Source organism: Spermophilus citellus (assembly GCF_964194105.1).
Source record: "Spermophilus citellus genome assembly, chromosome: 8".
Classification (NCBI taxonomy): domain Eukaryota; kingdom Metazoa; phylum Chordata; class Mammalia; order Rodentia; family Sciuridae; genus Spermophilus; species Spermophilus citellus.
The window spans coordinates 135843532-135868642 of record NC_138189.1 but is presented as its reverse complement, the minus strand read 5'-3'; the positions used below and the strand labels follow the sequence as shown (position 1 = coordinate 135868642).

At 33.0% G+C, this 25111-nt stretch overlaps 1 protein-coding gene across 1 annotated transcript in view; it reads left to right on the top strand.

The window, feature by feature from the left end:
* SMARCA5 (SNF2 related chromatin remodeling ATPase 5) overlaps positions 1–25111 on the top strand; it is a 34319-nt gene that overhangs the window by 2560 nt on the left and 6648 nt on the right. The window contains exons 2-20 of the mRNA XM_081304966.1: positions 1882–1956; positions 6118–6284; positions 8482–8582; positions 9903–10003; positions 10738–10917; positions 12041–12196; positions 12277–12408; positions 13316–13384; positions 15056–15165; positions 17428–17654; positions 18993–19114; positions 19195–19347; positions 20391–20523; positions 21905–22053; positions 22261–22380; positions 23302–23412; positions 23734–23847; positions 24199–24321; positions 24895–25027. Of these exons, the coding sequence (XP_081161092.1) occupies positions 1882–1956; positions 6118–6284; positions 8482–8582; positions 9903–10003; positions 10738–10917; positions 12041–12196; positions 12277–12408; positions 13316–13384; positions 15056–15165; positions 17428–17654; positions 18993–19114; positions 19195–19347; positions 20391–20523; positions 21905–22053; positions 22261–22380; positions 23302–23412; positions 23734–23847; positions 24199–24321; positions 24895–25027 (2476 nt within the window). The remainder of the gene's footprint in view (positions 1–1881; positions 1957–6117; positions 6285–8481; positions 8583–9902; positions 10004–10737; positions 10918–12040; positions 12197–12276; positions 12409–13315; positions 13385–15055; positions 15166–17427; positions 17655–18992; positions 19115–19194; positions 19348–20390; positions 20524–21904; positions 22054–22260; positions 22381–23301; positions 23413–23733; positions 23848–24198; positions 24322–24894; positions 25028–25111) is intronic.

Below are 25111 nucleotides of genomic sequence, written 5' to 3'. Positions count from 1 at the left end.
ATGACTGAAGACCTTAGTCTAGTTATGCATTTGGAAAAAAGATATTCTAAATGCCTTTTTCTTGTTTGAAAGTAGAATTTAAGGTGATCTTTTTTTCTGACAAATCTCTTTTTCCCATAAAACAATTGTTAGTTTTCCCATGTATTCAGTTAATTTTTCTTCTTGCTTTTTTCCCAGTAATACGTCAAGGAACAGTTCCATTTTTTTAGTTGTTATGTTTTTGATAGTGTTCACCTTATTTATTCATCCTCATTGACCAGATATAGATAGACATGCTGTGTGCCAATAATTGTGTGCCCTTAAGAGGGCTGAAATTCAATTTTTTTTTAAATTATAGAAGAAAGAATGACAATTGTGGAAAGCACTTTGATTTTCTTTGGGTATACCTTTGGTAGTATTCCAGCAGGAATTTTGTTAATTGAAGTAGATGGCAGTTTGTCACTTTTATCTACAAAGACTAGAGATTTATGATGATATAAGGGCACACTGATGCTTAAAAGCCTTAGCAATGAAATTAGACTTGAATTTAGGTCATTTTGGCCCTTCTTCTAAATTCCAACAGCTCTTGTCTCCTATACTTTGTGATCATTTATAACTTTATAATAGTATGTATTGACATGCACAGATTTGGACATTATTAATAAAAAGTATGCTTTTACCAGCTGCTAACTTTTTTTAAATGGTTGAGTGGAACTTGAAAAAAATATATGTGTGTGTGTGTGTATTTAGTTGTCAATGGACCTTTATTTTATTTATTGATAAATGGTGCTGAGAATCCAACCCAGTGCCTCACACACACTAGGCAAAGCACTCTACCACTGAGCCACAACCCCAGCTCAATTGCATGGAACTTTGTAGTGTAAAAATTGGTGCTAAATTTTTTCGTGGCATTTGAATGCTAGGATAATCATTTGTAAGGATAACATTTAATACTAAGTATTAACACTAATACTAAGTATTAACTAAGTATTACTAAGTATTACTAAGTATTAACACTAATACTAAGTATTAACACTGTAGTTAAAGAGTATTCAAATTAGGCTTCAGGATACCTTTTTTGTAATATTCCAGATGATGGAAATTAGAGTGACTAATGCTCCCTTCCATGTGTACATTTGTGTAAAAGCACAGTTAGATAGATGCAATTTTATGATAAAAGGGGAACTCTTTTCATGTTTTATACTATTTTAATTTGGTTTCATAATTTTATTAGAAAAAAGAGGTATAGGGCTGAGATTGTGGCTCAGTGGTAGAGGGCATGCCTAGCAGGTGTGAGGCGTCTAGCAAGGTTCAACCCCCAGTACCACATAAAAATGAATGAATAAAGGTATTGTGTTCATCTACAACTAAAATATTTTAAAAAAGAGTGTAAATTTGCCCATATAACTTGCATTGATAAGTAATTTTATTTATTTATTTATTTTTTTAGTGAGAGAGGGGGGAGAGAGAGAGAGAGAGAGAGAGAGAGAGAATTTTTAATATTTATTTTTTAGTTATCGGCAGACACAACATCTTTGTTTGTATGTGGTGCTGAGGATCGAACTCGGGCCGCCCGCATGCCAGGCGAGCGCGCTACCGCTTGAGCCACATCCCCAGCCCCTGATAAGTAATTTTATTTGAGGATGATGTTGATGGTAATATTTTGTTTCAATCTTGGCAGTAGCCAGACAGCTTACAAAATTGGGTTAAACAGATTATTATCCCCATAGTATTTTATTTTATCCTTATCAGGTTTCCTCTCAGGTTAGATGACAGCCATTTAAGTGTGTAGGGAGTTTGGTGAGGAGTATATTATTTGAAATGTGCTTTGGGCTGAAATCAGTGTATAATGGTGAATTGACTAATCTGAAGAACAATTCCATGATTTTTCCTTTCTGTTAGGAAGTATTTGATGATGCATCTCCTGGAAAGCAAAAAGAAATTCAAGAACCAGATCCGACCTATGAAGAAAAAATGGTATGTTCTGGATACGTATAGAGTATGTAAAGAAACTTTTTGTTAGATGATTAAATATACTAAATATCCATGTTTAACTTTTATATTTAGAGCACAGATGTCTCAATGAAGTATGTAACCTGGAGTACTATAATTTCTATTTTTATTTGCCTACATAAACCAAATCTGATATTCAGTGAATTAGTGAACGTGATGTAATTGTCTAATTATGCTAACACCTATGAGATTTTAGCATCAAAAGTGAGGTGAGGGACCAGGATTGTAGCTCAGTGGTAGAGTATTTGCCTTGCATGTGTGGGGCCCTGGTTTTTATCCCTAGCACCGTATAAAAACAAATAAATAAAATAAAGATTAAATTAAAAAAAAAAAGAAGAAGAAGAAATGAAGTGAAGACCAGAGAAGTAGTTATTCTGTGTATATTCATCCCCATTTTTGTATTGGAGGTGGAACCCAGGGCCTTGCACGTACTCAGTGCTCTACCACTGAACTACCTGCCTAGGCCATGGCTGGGATTTTTACAAAAAGAAAACATGACACACTTTTTAAAGACAAAGTTCACATCCCATATGTTTTAGGAAACAACTTTTTTAAAAAAATATTTATTTTTTAGTTGTAGTTGGACACAATAACTTTTTTTTATTTTTTAAATTTTTATGTGGTGCTGAGGATGGAACCCAGAACCCATGTGCTAGATGAGCGCTCTACCGCTGAGCCACAACCCCAGCCCAGGAACATGACTTGACATAACCAGAGCTTTAAATGAGTTTTAACAGCAAATACTTATGATCTATCAAACTCTGTTCTGAGGGCTTTATGTAGCATAAACACAATAATATTTGAAATCCTTAAGGTGAAATGTGTCAGTTAATAACACTATAGTATGTTTCTTAAACAAGAGTATCCTAATTTTCTTGTGTGTGTCCAGCACCCAGCATAGTATCTGGCAGGTAGTAGAGCTTTATATATATTTTTAAATGTACTTTTTCTTTGTCCTTTGATATTCTCTTCAAAATCAGCAGATATTCTTAAACCTCTTAAATACTACGAATCCTAAAATTGTTATGTTTTATGTATACATGTAAATTTATACGTACATATGTAATATACATAATACATGTGCAGTGTTACATATGATTTTATATATGATTTCTGTAACATTTTGTATATCCAAACAGCTACAGTTTTGCTGCCCAACTTAAAGAAAAAATATACATATAGCCTGCCTTTAAAAATAAGTACACTTTAAAACAAATAATGTGCTTTTAAAGTAAATACCCCTTTTACCCTTTACAATTTAGATTCTGACCCTAACATTGTATTAGTGAATCTAACTTAAAGTTTGTTGGCTTTAGTTTCATTGTTCTTGATCTCACTTATGTTTGACATTGTTGACCACCCCCCAAAAAATCTTTACTTACCTTGAGACACCTTTTACCCCCTTGATACCCTACTTGATTGTGCCTTTGTCCTTTGTTACATTCTGAACATTTCTTCATGGACAGCTTGATTCTTACTACTGGATTTCACTTGCTGTCTTTAAATGGGATACTTTTAAATCTTTTATTTTGAGCCCAGATACCTCTTATTGCTTGTTGGGCATTTACTTTTAAATCACATTGGGACCTCTAATTTGAGAATATCCAGAATTGAATTCACAATCTTTACTTTACACACATACTTAATGTTATTTCAGTGAATGAAAGTTTCTCAATATATATACAAATGCCTGTGACAATACCTCCTACTTTTTATTTTCTTACATGTTTACTGTCATAAATCTTTCTTTTTTATTTTTCCCCTTCATCCTAGCTCAATATTCTTTATTTTTTTAGAATTTTAATATTTGTTTTTTTTTTTTTTTGGTGGACACAACATCTTTGTTTTGTATGTGGTGCTGAGGATCGAACCTGGGCCGCATGCATGCCAGGAGAGCGCGCTACCGCTTGAGCCACATCCCCAGCCCGCTCAATATTCTTTTATTTTGCATGCATGCACTTTTTTTTTTTTTTTTGCCTCTTAAGTTTTTCAGTTTCCAAGCTTCATTACATTTGTGACATGATCTTCCTTTGAATAGTTTTCTTCTAAACAAACTCCCATGTCATCTGCTAGTTCTTAACCCCATTATTTACTCTTCATTCTTGAATCTGGGATTCTGAGCATTACTTCCAAAGACAGAATAACTTTGTTTTTGCGGGGGAGGTATTGGGGGTAGAACCCAGAGGCGCTTAACCACTGAGCCATATCCCTAGCCCTTTTTTATATTTTATTTAGAGACAGGGTCTCACTGAGTTGCTTAGGGCCTCACTAAGTTACTGAGGCTGGCTTTGAACTCAGTCCTCCTGCCTCAGCCTCCCGAGCCACTGGGATTACAGGTGTGCGCCACCATGCCCTGCAGATTTATGGTTTTTATTCTTGGGCTTTTAGTACCTAAAACTTGACTTGGCTGTACCCTCCTTTCCCCCTAAGTTTTTGGATGTATCTTTCTACTCTGTTTCTGCTAACCCTAATTTTCAGGCTTCCTACACACACAAAATCATACTTATCTTATTTACTGTGTATTTTCAAACATATATATAGTCTCTGATGCCTTGTTTTTTTCTGTCTCAGAAAAAAGCTGGTCCATGGTTGTTCAATATAATCTTCATTGAGTTCATTCAATTCCCTAATTTTACTGTATTAATAGTTGCTGCATTTTAGGATCAATTGTTTTTTTTTTTTTTTTTTTTTTTTCCTTTTTACCACTTTTAACCTTTTAGGATCTCAAAATTATTTTCATTTTAGCCTGTTCATTCCCTTAAGCAGCAAGGTGCCTAGTTTTCCCCCTAATAATCGGGACAATAATAGTGACTTGATAAATTTTGAATACTATACAATAGCTTTTACCTTGCATGTCTGGAATTTAATCTGTGGATTTGTTTTCAAAGGTTATATATTTTGATCTCAAACATAATTACAGTAATTGTGAGTAGACTATTTTCAGTTATATGTTATTGGCTTTTATTATATATAATTTTGTGTAAATGTGCACATACTTATATCTTAGTTCCGTACTTGAAATGGTTTGTAATCTTGAAAAGCATAAACTAAGGCACATCATTTATAGGATGTTGCCAGGGAGGAACATGTTGACAGCCTGTTCTAATTGTGCATATCAGGTTGCTTCTATGACTGTTACTATGACCCACTGAAACACTTTTACCACTTCCTGATGGCAAATTTAGCTTCAGTTTTTACACTATTGTGATTTTTAAGATAACCGTTTTCCCTTTTAAAGTATGTGGTTTTTATAACATAAATGGTGTTTGGATACCTTCAGTGTTTGCTTTGGTGGGTCTTTTTTTAAATCTCTAAAACTGACATTTTAAACATTTTTATGGCAGCATTGTTGGGTAACTGGTTTATCTGTTGAAGTTTTCTAGTTTCTCTTTGTTTAAACAAACTATCCTGTCTAAAGTCTGGTTGCCTAACGTCTTGAGATTTTATAATTTTTTTTTTTTTTATGAAAACTTCTCAAGGATCTTACACTTTTTTTGGTTTATACATATTTTCATTCTTTTGGTGTGGTAATAGGAAACATTCAAAGGGGCAGATGGCAGATATGAAAGGCAGGAATAGTGTTGAACTACATTAAGTTAATGAATATTTCATGGTTTTTAAGCCTGATATCTTTTTAAAATTTGACACCAGCCTAACTGATGAATGACCAGTGCCTTTTCTCCAACTTTTGAATAAATTCACTTGTAATGTACAATGCCTTTTAACGTCTTTAAAAATATTTTTTTGTCAACTATTTTAAAGTATAACATACATAAAATGATTTTGAGTTTTGGCAGGTATATGCAGTCACGTAAATAACACTACAGTCATGATGTAGCATACTTTCCATCCTGTTAAAAGCTTCTGTCCCTCTGTAGGCAGTTCCTGCCCCAACCTCTTGCCACTTTTCATCTGCTTTGTGTCTGTAGTTAGTATTTCATACACTGTAAGTGGAATCATATACTGTAGACTTGTGTTTTGTCTTCCCTTGACAAAGTGCAAATTGTAACACTCATGTTGCATTTGTCAGTAGTTTGTTCTTTTTATTCCTGAATTCATAATATGGAGGCTTATTGAAACTGATTTCCAAAGTTTTGATGAAATGTACCTTAAACTTTTTTGCAGCAAACTGACCGTGCAAATAGATTTGAATATTTATTAAAGCAAACAGAGTTGTTTGCACATTTCATTCAGCCTGCTGCTCAGAAGACTCCAACCTCACCTTTGAAGATGAAACCAGGGCGCCCACGAATAAAAAAGGATGAGAAACAGAACTTGCTCTCAGTTGGCGAGTGAGTAATAGTTTATACTTCATAATTCAACCTTGTTTATTACCGATGGTTTTCATTAGAAGCATAAAGCTACTTTATTTTAAAAAAAAGTTAATACAATTGTGTATTTGGCCCCATTGGCTTGGTAGGATGTAGCCTAAATGTGTAAGTATTTTAAAATCCTGCGTGGTGTCTTATTTTTTTATAGCATTATATAGTTTATGGATTGCAGCAGTTATATTGAATAGGGAAGTCAGATATTAATGTTGTTTCTTACAGAGGGTATACATGCATAAGTTAAGTATCCTATTTAGCATCACATAGAAGTACTTAGAATAATCCAGGCTTGAACTTGGATCTGAACTGCTTATGCTCATCTCCAAAACCATATACACTCCTTGAGGGTATTACTTTTATGTGAAGTTTGTGCTGGTGTGTGGAATATTGTAATAATGTATGCCACAGAAGTTTGTTTAGCATTTTTGTTAAACAGTTGTCTTCCTCTAAAAATTGAAGTGTCAAGTTGTATGCCATTGTTTGGTGGTGATTGAAAATAAGTATACATGTTGAGTTTATCAGATTCAGAATTTTTGTGCTGGTTGGATAACTTAGGATGTTTAATTAGTAATAATTAATAGATTTAGGGCATCTTGACTCCCTGGAATGGCTGTAGTTTCCACTGTGAAAAAAATGTGATCAGTAATTGTAATACATAAGATTATCTAAAAGAAGAAATTAAAAATTTATCAATGTTAAATTCACAGAATTACCATGCAAGCAAAATTTCTTCATTTTATTTGAGGTATTCTGTTTTTTCAGTATGTCTTATACCTTGTCTGTTGTGTCTAAAGTGCTATTTTAATATTTGAAACTTTTAAAAGTCAACTTTGTATATCAGATGTATTTAAATTGTTTTAGAATTAAAGTTTATATCTACTTAAATATATTAGTGTCATATACTGGCAATGGGAACTACTATAACAATACTTTTATGGGATATTAATATTATTAAAGAAACCCTTCTATCACTAACCTAAAAGATAAAGGTAGCCCCCCTGAAAATATATAATGAGTTATTCAATTTGATTTGCTCATTAAATAGTGTTATTGGGGAAGATGATTTAGAGGTCTCAGTAGGGCCATAATCTGCTTTCTAAATTAGATCAAGATATTTACTGAAAGTATAAAGGTCTTGAAGTTGGAAGCTTCATAATTGGGAAGAAAGTGGTTTTATTCAGTTCAGCTCTATAGAGGTGAAGCAATTTGAGCTTATGAAGTTGTAGTTAATATATGGTATTTTCAGCTTTTGTATATTTTAGATAGCTGTAAAACATTTTAGATTTATATTTACTAGTAACTTTTTACTATTCACTTGTGTGTGTGTGTGTGTGTGTGTGTGTGTGTGTGTGGTGCTGGGCATTGAACTCAGGGCCTTGTGAATGCCAGGCAAGCACTTTCTAGGTTAATTTAGATGCCTATGAAAAATTATTATTATTATTTTTTTATTTTTTGTGAGTTCATTGTACTTTAATAATAAGGAAAAAAGGAAAACACAAAAATTCCATAACCATGCCTATTTTATTCTGTGTGAGTTCTTTTCTAAATGATAGAGATGTCAAAATTGATTTTTTTTTTTTTTTAGGCTGTGAGATTTGAGACACAACAACTAGGAAATGGCAGTAACACTTCTCCCCCAAATTTGATATTTGCCATGAGACTAATTTTTCTTCTGAAGCATAAATATGGGTATCTGATATTTTAGAAATTCATGTAATCTCACAGATTAGCGGAACCTCACAATGAAGAGAAAATCAGGAGGATTTGGAAGCTTGTTCTGATTCCACACCCTCACAGAGTTTTAATAACCAAAAGTGACATTGGTTGTATCTGTACCAAAAAATATAAAAAACTACTTCTATAAATTGATAACATAAACTGATGTAACCAAGGATGTAAAATATTCAAATGCAGTATTTATACAATCAGTGAAAAGATATTCCCTAAACAGTTATAATTTAGATATAGCCACAGTTTCTTTGCAATTCATCCTGTTAAGAGGTGGAAGCAATTGTTTTGTCCTTCATTTTATTTTTATTTAATTTTTTTTAATTAAAAATTACTGTGGACTCTGAGGCCAGCCACTTGACTTACTATGTTGAATTGTAGCTGGTAGTTAAAGCCAAAACTCAAATCATTTGATTTTATTTTCATTTGATAGCTACCGACATCGTAGAACAGAGCAAGAGGAGGATGAAGAACTGTTAACAGAAAGCTCCAAAGCAACCAATGTTTGCACTCGATTTGAAGACTCTCCATCATGTATGTTAAGCATACTTAAATTACTTGATTTTTTGAAAGATCTCACTTTGAGACATCCTTCGGTTAATGTTTTGGATTTGTCTTGGCTATAATTTGTACAGGGACTTTTTTCATAATCTTATATATTTATTGGTTGTGAATAAGTTTCAGATTTTTTTTTAAACGGAGGTAGTAATGTGTTATATAATGGATATTGTATTTCAGAGTTGTATAAAATGCCATTGAGTTTATTATTGTTTTAAGATACATGTAAAAGTAGGTATGATTTTGCCTTTTACCTGTTCTGGATAAGAAAACTAATTTGTAAAAAAAACAAAATTCATGAAGAATTTTGCTTACTCATCTCATGCTGTTATAGTAGCTTTAATTTTTTTTAACATATATTTGTTTTCAGTGGTTTTCTAAAAGGAAGAGTATTTAAATAGGTTTGTATAGTCTTTTTTTCTTGTCTGTTGGTATTAGAGACTTACACATTCTCTTGAAGCCTAGCATCTACCCCAACCCCCACCCCTCCAAACCTCCTCTAATGCTGCTTTATTTACGTGAACTCTTATCTAATTGAATTTCAGCTGGACTCATCTAGTTAGAAATTCAGCAATTGGTTTAAGGTGTACACTTTCAGGCTTCCTTTTTTTTTTTTTTTTACTTAGCACCTGGTATCTATTTCTATCCCAATGAAGTGAGGCCAGATGTATGGCATAGGGGGAAAGGAAATTTTGGATTATTTTTGTCTCACATTGTTACATTGTAACTAGCACTGGTTATTTTTCATCCTTAAGCAGTGATTTGACTTGGCAGGCAAAATAAGTAATGTGTATATCCTGAAAGAGTATTATTAGTCTAAGATGTATTGGGAAAGTAGCTTAGGAGAAATGGTGAAGGAAAAGGAATTTCCTATCATCTCATTTTTACTAGGAGGAAAATAAAATATCCAGAGAATCTGTGTCTGATCTTTATGAAAGATGAAAGCGTTCGATCACAAATGTTTTTGGTAAGGTTAGAAAGAGAAAGAAGTTAAAGAGTCTAGGACCAATATATGAAGAACAGAAAGTTAATGATTTGGATGAATACTCTAATGCCCAATCATGTTACCAGGAGTTGGTTATCTTTCACATCATTCGTGCTCCTACTCCATTGCAGACTCCAACAGCTACCTCTGATGATTTGGGATTTGCAGAATTCATGTAAGAATATCCTAGAAAAGAAAGCAAAATCAGTAGGCAAATGTAGGCCATAGTTAAAGCTCTGGGTATCAGATGAAGGGGGCTACTTTGTATTCCTGCCTTTAAAATGTAACCTTGGGTTTTCTCTTGTTCTCAGATGTAAAATGGGGTAAATTGAGAGATTATCAGGTCCGAGGACTGAATTGGCTTATTTCTTTGTATGAAAATGGCATCAATGGTATCCTTGCAGATGAAATGGTATGTGATTGGTAGTTTTGATTGAAGGCATGTTTTGTAACTTATTTTATAGAAAGTTTAAGATATACAGCATGTTTTGTTGATGGCAGTCTGGAATTTTTAGTAACTAATTTTCCTTCAGACTATTTTATAGTTGCATTAGTGAAGTCTTCACTTGTGAGGAATTATCTATGAAAGTAGATTTTAAAATAACACATTTTGTGAAACTTTTAAAAAAACTTTTGTAGTACCATTGTGTAACCATTTCCCTTCATTTTTATGAAAAATAAACTGAGGTCATTAAATGTTTATCACCTGTAAATATTAATTTTGTTTTCTAGAATGGCAGCTTGTACAGTTTTGTTTCATAAAAGATTTTATCTCTTATTTACTACTATTAATTATATAATAAAGGTTTTAAAAAGATTCCTTATTACCGTAGGGCTAAAATACTTAATTGGTTGAAGAAAGTATAGTGTCAAAGGAAAAGTGTTTTGGTTCTAACTGTGCTACATGATCTGGGGAGAATCACATTTTCTGAGCCTCACTGGGGTGATAATAATACCTCTGTCATAGACTTGTGAAAATTATGTGATATATAACACTGTGAGCTTTCAGATATTAAGTTTATGTTATATGTTAGCTATCATAAACATATAGCATTTCTTTTAAATGTTCTATATATGTTGGGCAGTATAAATATGGAACACTGCGTTTGTTTTTTATTGTTTTATGATTACTTTGAACTCTTTCAGGGCCTGGGAAAGACTCTTCAAACAATTTCTCTTCTTGGCTACATGAAACATTATAGAAACATTCCTGGTCCTCATATGGTTTTGGTTCCTAAGTCTACATTACATAACTGGATGAGTGAATTCAAGAGATGGGTACCAACACTTCGGTCTGTTTGTTTGATAGGAGATAAAGAACAAAGAGTAAGATTTTAGTATTTCATTACATTTTTCATATTAAAGGAGTTTGAATTCAGGCTTGGGGTCAGGAATTGCTGGAGGAAGGATAAAAGAGAAAGGGTCTTCAGAAATATTAGTAATTTATAAATGTAATATTGTCTAGATAGTTAAAATTTTTCCCAGAGAGAAGGCATTAGAGACTAAGAATATGGTTTTCCTCACATTTTGGAGGGTGATTATATAAAATCAAAGCCTGTGCCCTTCAGCAGTATTTTGTTTTTAAAAACAAACAGTTTTGAATGTGAGAGGCAATTGGAAAATTTTTAGGTTAGTGTATAGTGATAATAGTGTGTGTGTATATATATATATACACGTATATATATATATATATATACGTGTGTATATATATATATATATATATATATATATAAACAGTAGTCTTTAAAGATGAGTTGAGCCAGCTATTTTGATATCTATTGAATAAGTTACAATGTTGATTAATAAATAACATCTTTTTGGGAAGAAGACGTGGAAATAATGACACCATGAAGAATGTAAAGGTCAGATTTGGAAACTTACTCATACTGCATTAAATGACTTTGTGCTTACTTTGTTTTCCCTTCCTTTATCTCAGTGATGAGTGTGAATTGCTTTTTTTCCCTTATAGGTAACCAAAGGGTTATGTTAAGTTAGCAGATTGCTTTTTGTTTGGGACTTACTTAACCATTCTTTGCTTCAGTTTTCTTACTTGTGAAATGAGAGTAAAAATAGCAATGTGTTAATACATTTATGAATCTGAAGAGGGGAATGAACATGTTTACTGCAAACAGTCCCTTCAGTCTTCCTTTCTTCATATTAAAAACTTGTCTCCTAAGTATTCCAGGACTTAGTGGAATTGTAGAACGAAGACTTTTTGAAGTTTGTATTCATCAGCCTTATCTTTTTTTAAAACCTAATGATTCTGAAATCTAAATGATGACTGATTATTTCAGTGGTAAGAAAGCTAGTTCTGAATGTTTACATGATACAGCAACTCTATCCCTTTTTAATATTCCCACTCCCTTTTATGGATTAGATTACTTGTCATCAAGAAGTTTAATGTATAATTGATTTCTGAACGTTGTAATTTTTTAATTTTGCTACACAGGCTGCTTTTGTCAGAGATGTTTTGTTACCAGGAGAATGGGATGTTTGTGTAACATCTTATGAAATGCTTATTAAAGAGAAGTCTGTATTCAAAAAATTTAACTGGAGATACTTAGTTATAGATGAAGCTCACAGGATCAAAAATGAAAAATCCAAGGTAATTTGATATTCTGAACATTGTGTCTGAGAATTTAATCCATATTACAAATATTCTGATGATGTGATTGGTTCTTTCAGTTATCAGAAATAGTGAGGGAATTCAAGACTACAAATCGACTATTACTAACTGGAACACCTCTTCAGAACAACTTGCATGAGCTCTGGTCACTTCTTAATTTTTTGTTGCCTGATGTCTTTAATTCAGCTGATGTAAGTATTTCTAATTGTTTTCTGGTTAATAATTATGTTTTGTTTAATGCTTATGTGTTTTTATAATAGAATTGGCCTGCCTTTTAGTGCTACTTGAGGCAGTCATTAATTTCTCATGCTTTTATGTAGTTAAACCTGGTGGTTACCTATTAGTTGTCTGTGCATTCTTAGAATTTATTTTTGAGCCTTTTGGTTTTAGTCTCATTTCAAATCATTGTTTTCTTTGTGTGCATTGGCATAGGTTGCCATTGGCATGACGATCCTAGTTGATAGTCATGTTGGTCTGACTTTGTTTGAAGGATTGTGTCTGGGTTGACTGTTTGTACTTTCAGGATGCTGCTTTAAGCATTCCCAGGTGAATTTGTGTATCTCATATTGCTTATGTTTTAAGGCTCAGACATGACTTTCAAATATGACAAAATCTGCCTAACCTTTGTTATGTGATATTCTAATAAGCAGAACTTAATATTTATCTTTAAGTCATAATATTTATCTTAAGTCATTAAGAAATGATGGTAGCAGCTAGGCGCGTAGGTGCACACCTGTAATCCTTCCAGCTTGGGAGGCTGAGGTAAGAAGATTGCAAGTTCAAACCCAGCCTCAGTGACTTAGCAAAGGCCCTAAAGCAAATTAGATGCCAATAAGAAATTTCCTCTTAACAGGATCATCCTGTCTCAAAATAAAAAAATTTTAAAAGGCCTGGGGATGGGACTTAGTGGTAAAGTGCCTCTGGGTTCAATTCCCAGTACCAAGAAAAAAGAAAAAAATATGGACTTGAACTTAATGGTTTTAGTAGATCACAACTCAAATATTATACTAATTCTAGAAATTATTGTTTTATCTGGGATTATTGGAATTTTGTTCACACTGTCTCTAACCTTAAGATTTGTTTTATTTGTTAATCTAGGACTTTGATTCCTGGTTTGATACAAACAACTGTCTTGGGGATCAAAAGCTAGTTGAGAGGCTTCATATGGTAAGTATTTTGGAGTAGTGTTAAGCATATTTCTAAAGAGAAGAAATGATAAAGATTAAAATTAGATTATATTCTAGTTAACAAAAGCATAATGGCAATAGAATCAAAGCTGTTTGGATCTTATTTGATCTTATAATGGGGATATGGAGTGATGTGTAGTGGCTTAGTGTTGGAACCTAGGATGGGATTTTAACTTAATGAAGGGAAAAAGTAATTGCAGGTAAAAAAAGGTATAATGAGGGAAAAAGCATTACTTAATGACCAATATAGACTACTTTTAAAGCTTAGTCCCATTTAAATTCTATAGAATCTAATAAGTTACTTCTGAAAAGACAAATGATCCATCTGTTGTTTGGAATTCTAGTAACAAATTATATAAGTCAACTAATATTGCATTGTGTGAGCAGAGCTGGTATTGTGGTTTTTGTTTTGATGTGTAGCTTTGTTCCGTTCTAGGACAATGCACAAGTGAAAGTTGGTAGGTAAAGAAATTTCCTCTTAACAAATCTGAGATAAAGAAAGGTACATACCTAGTGAGCAGGAGAAAGCAGGACCTTGTAAACATGTGGAAAGCCCCTTGTGACCTGTCACCTTTGAACTTGTTTTCACATTTTGGTGTGAATAATTCTTTGGGGATGGGGAATTGGAGGGGTAGGGGAGAGAAGGTTGCCCTGTGTATTTTAGTATGCCTAATAACACCCTTGACATGTCTCCTCCTCATTAGATGCCAGTAATAGTATGCCTCTAGATGTAACAATGAAAAAGTGTCCCTAAACATTGCCAGTGTCCCCTGGAAAGCACAGTCATGCTCTGCGCCCCTTCCCCTGTGACCTGACCTTTCTAATATATTTACTTGATGAAAATTAATTGAACTGTACACTCATGATTTGTATACCCTGCATATAGGTTGCTTCCATAGATTAGGATAATAAATTTAAAAGCTATTCATAAAGAATTCAGTGTGGAACTCCCAAATTTTAAGCACTGTATAAGGGCAAAATTAAAAAGTTTAAGATCTTGTTAATTTTTAAAATATTTTTCTTTATTTTTAAAAAGTTTTATGAACGTATGAAATCTGAAAGGCCGTACTTCGTATTTTTTTTTTTTCCTAAATAGAAGATACAACATGAAATCAGCAGTGTGAAGTGGCTGCAGAAAAAGATACAAGTAACTAGTTTTAAACCTGGAAGGCAGTCACTGTAGAAAACAACATCTTTAAAATGTACTACTGTTTTTAGTGTTTTATGAGTGTAATTGTATGTTGGTTAAATAACAAAATTCTATTATTACCCTTCAGGAACTTAGTAGTGATAAATTATATATAGTTTGAATGGAAAAGTCCTAAGAATCATTTGATATTCGAGCAGACTAAATGTTGGTAAAGACATTAGTCTATATTTAATAGGTGATTTTTGTTCTTTTAAATTTATTTTAACTAGGTACATGTGACAGCAAAATGCATTTTGATTCATTGTACACAATTGCAGCAGAACTTTTCATTTCTCTGGTTGTAGCCTGATGTAGTGTCACACCCTATGTGCAGTCTTACATGTACATAGGGTAATGATGTCCATCTCCTTCCACCATCTTTTTAATAGGTGATTTTAAGATTTTGAAAAAATACTAGTATTACAGGTAAGGTCATCTCTGTTTCTCTTTGCTTTTTCTAAGGTTTTGCGTCCATTCCTCCTTCGTCGGATTAAGGCTGACGTTGAAAAAAGTTTGCCTCCCAAGAAGGAAGTGAAAATCTATGTGGGTCTCAGCAAAATGCAAAGGGAATGGTATGTTTTCTAAGATACTTGATATCACTATTCTCAAAATTTCATTTATATAGTATTTTGTTTTACTAATTTGTGCCTTCATGGAATTGTTGTTTGCTGGATTGAACTCATCTTGAAAAGAGGCTTGCTCAGCATATATATCATATAAAATCTTGAAGTACAGTTGAGAGAATCACGATGAAGCATAGTAAATTCATTTTTTATGAACTGAGACTTTAAATTTGAGACTTAAACAACAATACATTGAAAACCCTCTACTTTGGGATTTTTTTCTTTTAATTGTTGAGGACCTTTATTTTTATTTATGTATTTATATGTGGTGCTGAGAATTGAACCCAGTGTCTCACACATGGTAGGCAAGCACTGTACTTCTGAGCCACAACCCTAATCCTCTACTTTGGTTTTTAAGAGGAGAGTAGGGTGGTGCAAGTGGGAGACATAAGAGTTGGTTAACTGGTGATTAATAAGTAATTGGATCATGGATTTTGGCTAGCTAGCCTCTGGTGAAATTGTAGATTATAGACATATAAAACTTCCGTGCTTTCTTTTATCCCATAAGACTCCATGTATTTAAAACACTATTCTGAACCAAAGTTTTATTTTAGGCAGAATAAAATGTCCTTTTGAGAAATGATGATGATGATACCTGATAGCTATTTTTACATATTTGTATAGGGCAGCATTAAAAGTTGAAGACCTTAGTTAATTTAAAAAAATATATTTTTCCTCATTTTTTAAAGTTTTATAGATGTATGAAATCTTTTTTTATTATAAGTAGAACATACAACATGAATTCAACAGTGTGAAATGGCTATAGAAAAAGATAGTCTTCCTTTAGCATATGTTAATATAAGTTGTGTTCAAAGGAGGGAAATAAGAGCTTCCCTCTTTACTAGTCTTAACCATATTTCAAATGTATCCGATAACATATTTGCAAAATATTGGAGTAGCAAAAAGGCTAAAGGGATATATAGAGATCTGAGCATGCTCTCTGAGAAAGAGAGGTCCACTGTAGAAAGTGAGCTATCCTCAGTGTCCTCAAAACTTTTGAAAGGCTATTACAAAGTAGTGAAGATATTAGGCTTGTCTTGAATATATCCTATAGAACTAACACATGAGTCAGTGCAAACAAAAGGCAAGTATTTTTTTTTGGTTAAGCATTAGTGAACTTTATATCAATCAGAATGATGATGAACTTTACCTTGAGTAGTTTTTATGCTCCAGGATGGAGGTTAAACATAGATTCCTTAGGTTTCTTAAGTTATTTTGCTCAAGGGATTCAAAGTTTCACTGAAACTTCAGTGTTTACTTATTCTTTCAGTAAACTGAAATTCTGTGTATGCATTCATGGCTTTTTTAGTAATTTGCCTTAGCCTGTGGCTGTAGATTGATAGATCTCATATCTCCCTCTCCCTATGTATTTAAGCAGATGTTTAAATCACATTGTATTCATATCATTTTCATCCTCCTGCCTTACCTCTCATGTTTCTTCCTTCTCAGATTAGGGTTCTACTCAAATGCTGTACTAGCTACATGGTATGTGAGGCAGTTGTGCATCACTTAATGTCAAGATATGTTCTGAGAAATGTGGTTTAGGTGATTTTGTTTTGTACATATCATATAGAGTGTACTTGCCCAAAGCTTTGAACTCACTAGATGATGTAATTTCATGGGACTGCTGCCTGTGCTCATTGAAACATCATTATGTAGTGCATAACTATAAATGAGTAATGGTACTTTCTGTTGCAAGACTAGAAACTAAAATTATGTTTCAAAATTATAATTACTCAAAAATGTTGTATTATATTGCTATATTTAATCCCATCCAAGGAGACCATTTTGTATTTTTTTTTTTAAAAGAGAGAGAGAGGAGAGAGAGAGAGAGAATTTTTAATATTTATTTTTTAGTTCTCGGCGGACACAACATCTTTGTTGGTATGTGGTGCTGAGGATCGAACCCGGGCCGCACGCATGCCAGGCGAGCGCTCTACCACTTGAGCCACATCCCCAGCCCATTTTGTATTTTTAAAATAATGATGTCCTCAAGATCCAATGCATAAAGTATAGACAGTAGTACACTATGGGATATAAAGAAAAAGCAGAAAAGAGATTTCAGATGATAGATTCTAAACCATACCTTAGAAGTTGATGACTTGTTTCTTACAGGTATTTCAGAGTTGAGTTGGGGAATGGGAGTATGTAAAGTGGCAGGGTTTAGTCAGGGAATATTTGAGTCCTTAAAAATACTTTTCTTTTCAATAGGTATACTCGGATATTAATGAAGGATATAGACATACTAAACTCAGCAGGGAAGATGGACAAGATGAGGTTATTGAACATCCTGATGCAGTTGAGGAAATGCTGCAATCATCCGTATCTCTTTGATGGAGCTGAACCTGGTCCACCTTATACAACAGATATGCATCTAGTTACCAATAGTGGCAAAATGGTGGTATTAGACAAGTTGCTTCCTAAATTAAAAGAACAAGGTATTGTTACTTGCATCAAATTGAGAAATAATGGAAACTTAAAATGCTAGTGTTAAAATGAAGGGAACAATACACTTTTGAAATGACAGCTCTGGCACTTTTCTAAAATTTTCTGTCCATTATTATCTGAGGTTCCCCTCACTTCCTAGTAAGCCTTAAGTCTCTTAGCAGGTAATAAAGTAGTAGAGGCAGAAACAATTCCTGGATTTGGGTGTGTTTCTTTTTGGGGGGCGGGGGTAATGGGGATGGAATCTAGAGGCACTTAGTCACTGAGCCATATCCCCCGCCCTTTTTAATACTTTATTTAGAGACAGGGTGTCCCTGAGTTGCTTAGGGCCTCGTGAAGTTGCTGAGGCTGGCTTTGAACTCCTGATCCTTCTGCCTCAGCCTCTTGAGCCACCATGCTCAGTTGAGTTTCCATTTTATATATGCTTTCCTAGAAATTTCAGCTTTTTAATCTTAAAGTATTAGAAATTCTCCTTCCACCCCTACACAGATCCCAGATCCTTTGTTAGATAATGGTGTCATGGTATTGTTTTTCAATTATTTGGTTTTAAAAATTTAATCAAATATAGTTTACATAGACTCAACATTTTTATCTGTAGTATGCTGATTTTGTAAATACAAAAATAGATGTGTATCTCTGGTATTTATATTGGTATATCGAAATTACATGAATATGGAGAACTTAGTGTGAAGCCAGCTTTAGCAGTTAACACCTATGTAAAACTTGTTTTATCTATGATATACCTACTCTTTATAGATTATTTGAAGCAAATTATTCATTATGTAGCTCTTAAGGATGTTCCTTAAAGATGAGGAATATCACAAAGATTGCAGAGATGATAGGCGCCACATAATTTGAGACATGGTAGATAAGTAGAAGGATTTAAGTGTAGATAAGAGGCATAAGTTTATGGTCTTTTGATTGGAACTAGAATGAGATCAGGGATATTTGGTGTCCATTGTGGAATATGGGAGGCTTTGTGAATGGAAGAATTGTTGTTGATTAGTGGAAGATTATTTTAAGTATCTGTGAGGTAACAAGCTAATGATTCTCTCAGGCTTTGGGGTGGCAAGATCTCCCAAACTAGAGATAGATAGCCTTTTTGATTGCCTTAGTGCATTACCCAAATATTATCCTTTCTGTTTGTGTCATGATGGAAAAGAGGTAAGAAATTACTGATTTGAATAGTTAATCATGTCATTTTTTACCTGAAACCAAGTAGATAACTTGAAATTAAGGTGTAATATGTTAGTTTTGTTTAGCTTTAACTTTTGGAATAGATTTTTCTACTATTGAAACCTTTAATAGCAGGCTATTATATTTTCTAACAGGGTCACGAGTACTAATCTTCAGTCAAATGACCAGAGTATTGGACATTTTGGAAGATTATTGTATGTGGAGAAATTATGAGTACTGCAGGTTGGATGGGCAGACACCCCATGATGAGAGACAAGTGAGTGAAATTCTGGGAAGGAGAGATAAAAACATCAGATAATACAATTTTCTGATCCTGACTTTATTTTATATCCATAGGATTCTATCAATGCATACAATGAACCAAATAGCTCAAAGTTTGTTTTCATGTTAAGTACGCGTGCTGGTGGTCTTGGCATCAATCTTGCAACTGCTGATGTAGTAATTTTATATGATTCAGATTGGAATCCCCAAGTAGATCTTCAGGCTATGGTAAGAGAAAACAAACATTCTGTGCTTAATAGATTTCATAGTTAGGCAAGCTAATTCTTCCAATGTCAGTGTCTTAACCCAGTAAATTTGATTTTTTTTCTCTGATCCAATGGTTTAGTGAGGGTGTTTTGAATACCATCTAAGGGTATATTCATCTTACGGCTCTGTCCTAACTTGGGATGTAGGAGTCATCTGCTGTATCTTCTGTACCCTGATAGCAGAATTGGGAAGAGTAAAGAATTGCTCTGGAAATGTTTAGTGGGTCAGACCTTAAAGTGCTCCCACATTGATTGGCCAAAACTGAAATGTAGCATAACTTAACTACTTTGGGAACACCTCGCTGTTCTCTTACTTTTTTTTTTTTTTTTTTTTTTTTTTTAAGAGAGGAGAGAGAGAGAATTTTTTTTTTAATATTTATTTTTTAGTTCTTGGCGGACACAACATCTTTGTTGGTATGTGGTGCTGAGGATCGAACCCGGGTCGCACGCATGCCAGGCAAGCGCGCTACCGCTTGAGCCACATCCCTAGCCCGCTATTCTCTTACTTTACATGCTTAAATTTCATGCTTGTATATGGGAGTGTCTGGCTGGATCAGGAAATTATTATTATGCTCAGCATTATTATCTGTAGATTAATATGAAGATTTACAGATTTTTGTTTGATAATGCTAATGACTCAGTCTGTGATACTGGTGACCATTAAGCCAACTTTATTAAATCTGATAACTGGAGAAGATTTGATAATTATTACAAATAAGAAATGCTTTGTGGGAATGTGGTTTGTAGATTTACTAGATGTTAAACAGAAAATTATATGCAAAGTAATTTTCAAATGTGCAAATTTCTCTATTGTATTTATAAATTTAGTAATATTTAAAGAATAGGATCTTTATATTGTTGGTGAAATTTATTTTTTTCATGTCACATCTTTAATAGAAAGCTAGAAAGTATCTTGTACTTAAGAATACTTTATCAGTATATACTTTCATATATTATTTATATGACTTTTTAAATATATTCAAAATAACATGTTATTTCACTTAGGACCGAGCACATAGAATTGGACAAACCAAGACTGTCAGAGTGTTCCGTTTTATAACTGATAATACTGTAGAAGAAAGAATAGTAGAAAGGGCTGAGATGAAACTCAGACTGGATTCAATTGTTATTCAACAAGGTGGGCCCTAGAACTTTAAAAATTTACTAAGTTGGATTGATAGAATGAGTGATTGATTGTACGATTGTTTTTTTTAAAGGAGAAATCTCATCTGTTGAGTCAAGCTAGCACCCAGTAGAGATGGTTTGAATTCCAAAGATTAAACCTTAGTTTTGTTATTAAGAAGATGGGTTGGGGCTCAGGAAAGTTGAGATCTGAATATTGATTTGCTAGTTAGCTGTTTTTTTTCTATTACCTGAGCCAGTTTCTTAATCTACTAAATGAGAATAAAAATAACTATTGCTTAGGATTTTTTTAAATTATTTTTTTAGTTATAGGTGGACACAGTATCTTTATTTATTTTTTATGTGGTGTTGAGGATTGAACCCAGTGCCTCACACTTGCAAGGCAAGAGCTCTACCACTGAGCTACAGCCCCAGTCCCTTGCTTAGAATTTTTAAGAATTAAATAGAATGTGTATATAAAATAGCTAACATTCAGCATAATACTTATTAAATAGAGCAGAGTGATTATGCTTTGTAAGCACTGTTGCTTACTTGGGGAGATACTGAAGAAGTAAAAATTAAAATCAGAGAGTCTTGTTTTTATAAGACTGAAAAACTACTTGTTGAGTACCCTTTGTATGGTGTTTTCTAACTTTCAGGTTCTACATTTAGTGTGAGGGAGTGAGACACTGAGTAGATTAGAGGGTAAAAATGGAACTTTATTTTGGATTGATTAAATGAAACTCAAAATTCCCATTCTGGATTAGTGTTTTTAAGGAAGACACAATATTGATGCCTATATTTTTTGAAAACACGAACTACACAGATTGGCCAATACTGACCAATTGAAGGTCTTTATTAATGCTAAATTTCATCTCTGATCAAAATAAATTTTCAGGAGTTTTGAATTCTTCAGATAGAGAAGTTTTTAGAAACTGATGTTACATATTTCAGTTTTTACATAAAGTTTGATTTCATGAAGGTTTTTTGTATTTCACTTTTCTGAGAAAAACTTGTCTTAAGGGATTTGCAATGATATCTTTTTTCGCTCATCAGAAACTTTTGTTTATAATGCTCACTTATATTTAAATTTGTTTTTTTCTTCCCCAGTAATTTTGATTCTCAAGTAGTGTATCTATTCCACAAAAGAGAATATCATTGAGATAATATATAGTAGGTGACATTACATAAGTCATAAGCTTTAGAAACATTTCAAAGCTGAAAAGTTGGCATTAAGTTTAATAGGAAAATGATCAGATGTGAATTACCAGTAAACAGAAATGATTGATGTTTGAGACAAAAGTACAAGTTTATTACATCTAACATTTAGAATTTCAAGTTTCCAGTAAAATAAAGTCTGTTTGGCTAACTTTATACAATACAAACTTTTATCTCAGGGAGGCTCGTGGATCAGAATCTGAACAAAATTGGGAAAGATGAGATGCTTCAAATGATTCGACATGGGGCAACGCATGTATTTGCCTCAAAAGAAAGTGAGATCACTGATGAAGATATTGATGGAATTTTAGAAAGAGGTGCAAAGAAGGTGAGATGCAGATTAAATAATAATGCTTTTAATGAGTGTTACAGACCAAAACTATTTGAGGGACTATTGTTCTGTGAATTTATAGATGATTTTTATTATTATTGTATTACTGTACAAAACAGCTTTTGTGTACTGTAAAGTCATTTTCATTTTGACTGCATGTCTAGTGCTTTTTTCCTTTCTCATTCTGATGTTTCTTTTGTCTAGACTGCAGAGATGAATGAAAAACTCTCCAAGATGGGTGAAAGCTCTCTTAGAAACTTCACAATGGATACAGAATCAAGTGTTTATAACTTTGAAGGAGAAGACTACAGAGAAAAACAAAAGGTATTTTAGAAAGAGATTTAGTGGGGCTTGGGTTGTGGCTCAGTGGTAGAGCATTTGCCTGGCACATGTGCAGAACTGGGTTTGATTCTCAGCACCACATGTAAATAAATAAAACAAAGGTCCATCAACAACAACAAAAAATTAATTAAAAAAAAAGATTTAGTAATGAAGCTTTATTTTCCTGGAAACATGAACTTTTAAGTGCTAGATGTAATACCTTGTAATTGTGTCTCAAACCGTTTTTTAATTAGATGTATGTAAATGTATCTAAATTTTTTTCATTATGAAAAATTTTGTTTGTAAGTGCTGAAATGTTTTTAAAGTTTATGTAACGAGGTTTAGTTGTATATGGTTATAGTGAAGTATGTTCTTGCAACAAGAGAACATAGTAGTTTGGGATATTTGAAAATGAAAATAATGTCAAAAAAGTCACAGCTGATTTTTTTAAACAGACTTGCTTGGTAATATGAAAAGGAATAATTTCTTAATTTCATAAGTAATACTTGACAAATGTAGAAATTGGAAAATACCTATAGAAAAGAAAATATAATTCTACCTAGAGCATATCTAGAGTTTTCCTTATTAACATTTGGGCACATATATCCTTAGAAGTTTTCCTAGGTTAAATGTGTTTCTCCATTTTCCTCCTAATTTGGGTCATAGCAAACATTCTGCAGCATTTTCCCTCACATCCAACAGAATTATTCATTTGGGCAAGAAACACTTCCTGAACACCTGTGCTGTTTACTAGACATTGTCCTGTGTTAATTACGTGGTATTTAGCAAAACATTATAGTTCCTACCCTTGTCAAAGTGCAGGATTTGTTTTTCAGTATCTTTTAATTCATAAACATCACTCAATAATAATTTGTTACACTTAATAATGCAAGTTGATGATTTTAATCGTTTCCCACATGCTAGATTGCATTCACGGAGTGGATTGAACCACCCAAACGCGAAAGAAAAGCCAACTATGCTGTTGATGCCTATTTCAGGGAAGCTCTTCGCGTTAGTGAACCTAAAGCACCCAAGGTGAGTTGACATAGCATCAAAGTATCTTAAAATTTGAAAATATAAATTATTTTTTAACATTCTTGCAATAAAATAAGATTGAATATTATACTTTGTATGCTTTTTATAGAATATCCTCTTCAGATTTCAATTAACACTTTTTAAAATTAATTTTTAAGTTGTGTGTTTAAAATTTGATTAATGTCAGTTTATTGAAAGATATACTGAGTTGCTTGGAGAATTGGCTGTTATGATTTATGAAATGAGAGAACTAAGTGTAGTTATTTTTTTTTTTAATGGACAACCTTTTTTTTTTTTTCTTTCTTTTTCTTTTTTTTTTAGGCTCCACGACCTCCAAAACAACCCAATGTTCAGGATTTCCAGTTCTTTCCCCCACGTTTGTTTGAATTACTGGAAAAAGAAATTCTGTATTACAGAAAAACTATTGGGTACAAGGTAATTGCAGTTCTCCATTTTGTGTCCTCTTCCACCCTGAAACCGTAAAATATATGAACATTAACTATTATTTGTTAAACTATTTTGAGCCTAGTAGGAAAGAATATTATTTATGTATCCTAGCTGTATATGCCTAGCACATAATGTTTGAATTGTTCTTCATTAAAAGGAAAGGAAAGAACTTTATTCATGAATAATCTTTATTTTTAATATAATAAATGCAGGGTATTAGTATGTTTTCTCTTGTGATTAGATTGGAATTTGTGAAATGTTATTTAGTTGATTAAGAATGTAATTCATCACATGCTCTTTAATATATATTGTTTTATGGCATGGGAAAATGTCTTTTAGGTACCTCGAAGTCCTGACCTTCCTAATGCAGCACAGGCACAGAAAGAAGAGCAACTTAAAATTGATGAAGCTGAACCCCTTAATGATGAAGAGTTAGAGGAAAAAGAGAAGCTTCTGACACAGGTATAGTCTTCAATCGATTCAAAAGTTAGTAATTGTTAATTTTATAAAATATCCTGTGAGATCGTGTTGGCATTCAAAGTATATTTCTTCTTATACAGAGAGAATAGCTGAACATGGTAAAACATGGATAAATGCTACATTTTAATTGTCATTAGTTGAGGTGGTCAAGAAGATTATAGATTTGCACTTGGTAGAGTGTGTGTAATTTTGAACACCTTTTTTTCAGTGTTCCCATCTTTCCTGTGAATCTTCCACATTGCTACCAAGTTATTCTCAATTATAAACTTCTGCTTGCTGCTTTAAAACATGGGATTCATTCAAGGTCTTTCAGAGTGCTATTTAACAAAAGCTTTCCTTTACCTTATGTTATTTACTCCTTTTGGTAAACTACAACAGCAAAAATTTCCCCTTTCATACAGCATATTTTACTGTCTCCAACTTTGAGTTATTGCTTGGGTATCTAAGCAATTAGAAACATTTTGTGTAGTATTTGGAAGGATAGGTAAAGTATAATAGCATTTTTCCCATGTTTAATGTACTGTAATGAAATATTTTGTTTCTTTTACTATGTAGGGATTTACCAATTGGAATAAGAGAGATTTTAACCAGTTTATCAAAGCTAATGAGAAGTGGGGTCGTGATGATATTGAAAATATAGCAAGAGAAGTAGAAGGAAAAACTCCAGAAGAAGTCATTGAATACTCTGGTAATTCTTTTATTATTATAATACATATTTTATAAGTCTTGCAAGAGCTGTTCGAAGTTTCTTGTTTTCTTATTCTGAATAGTT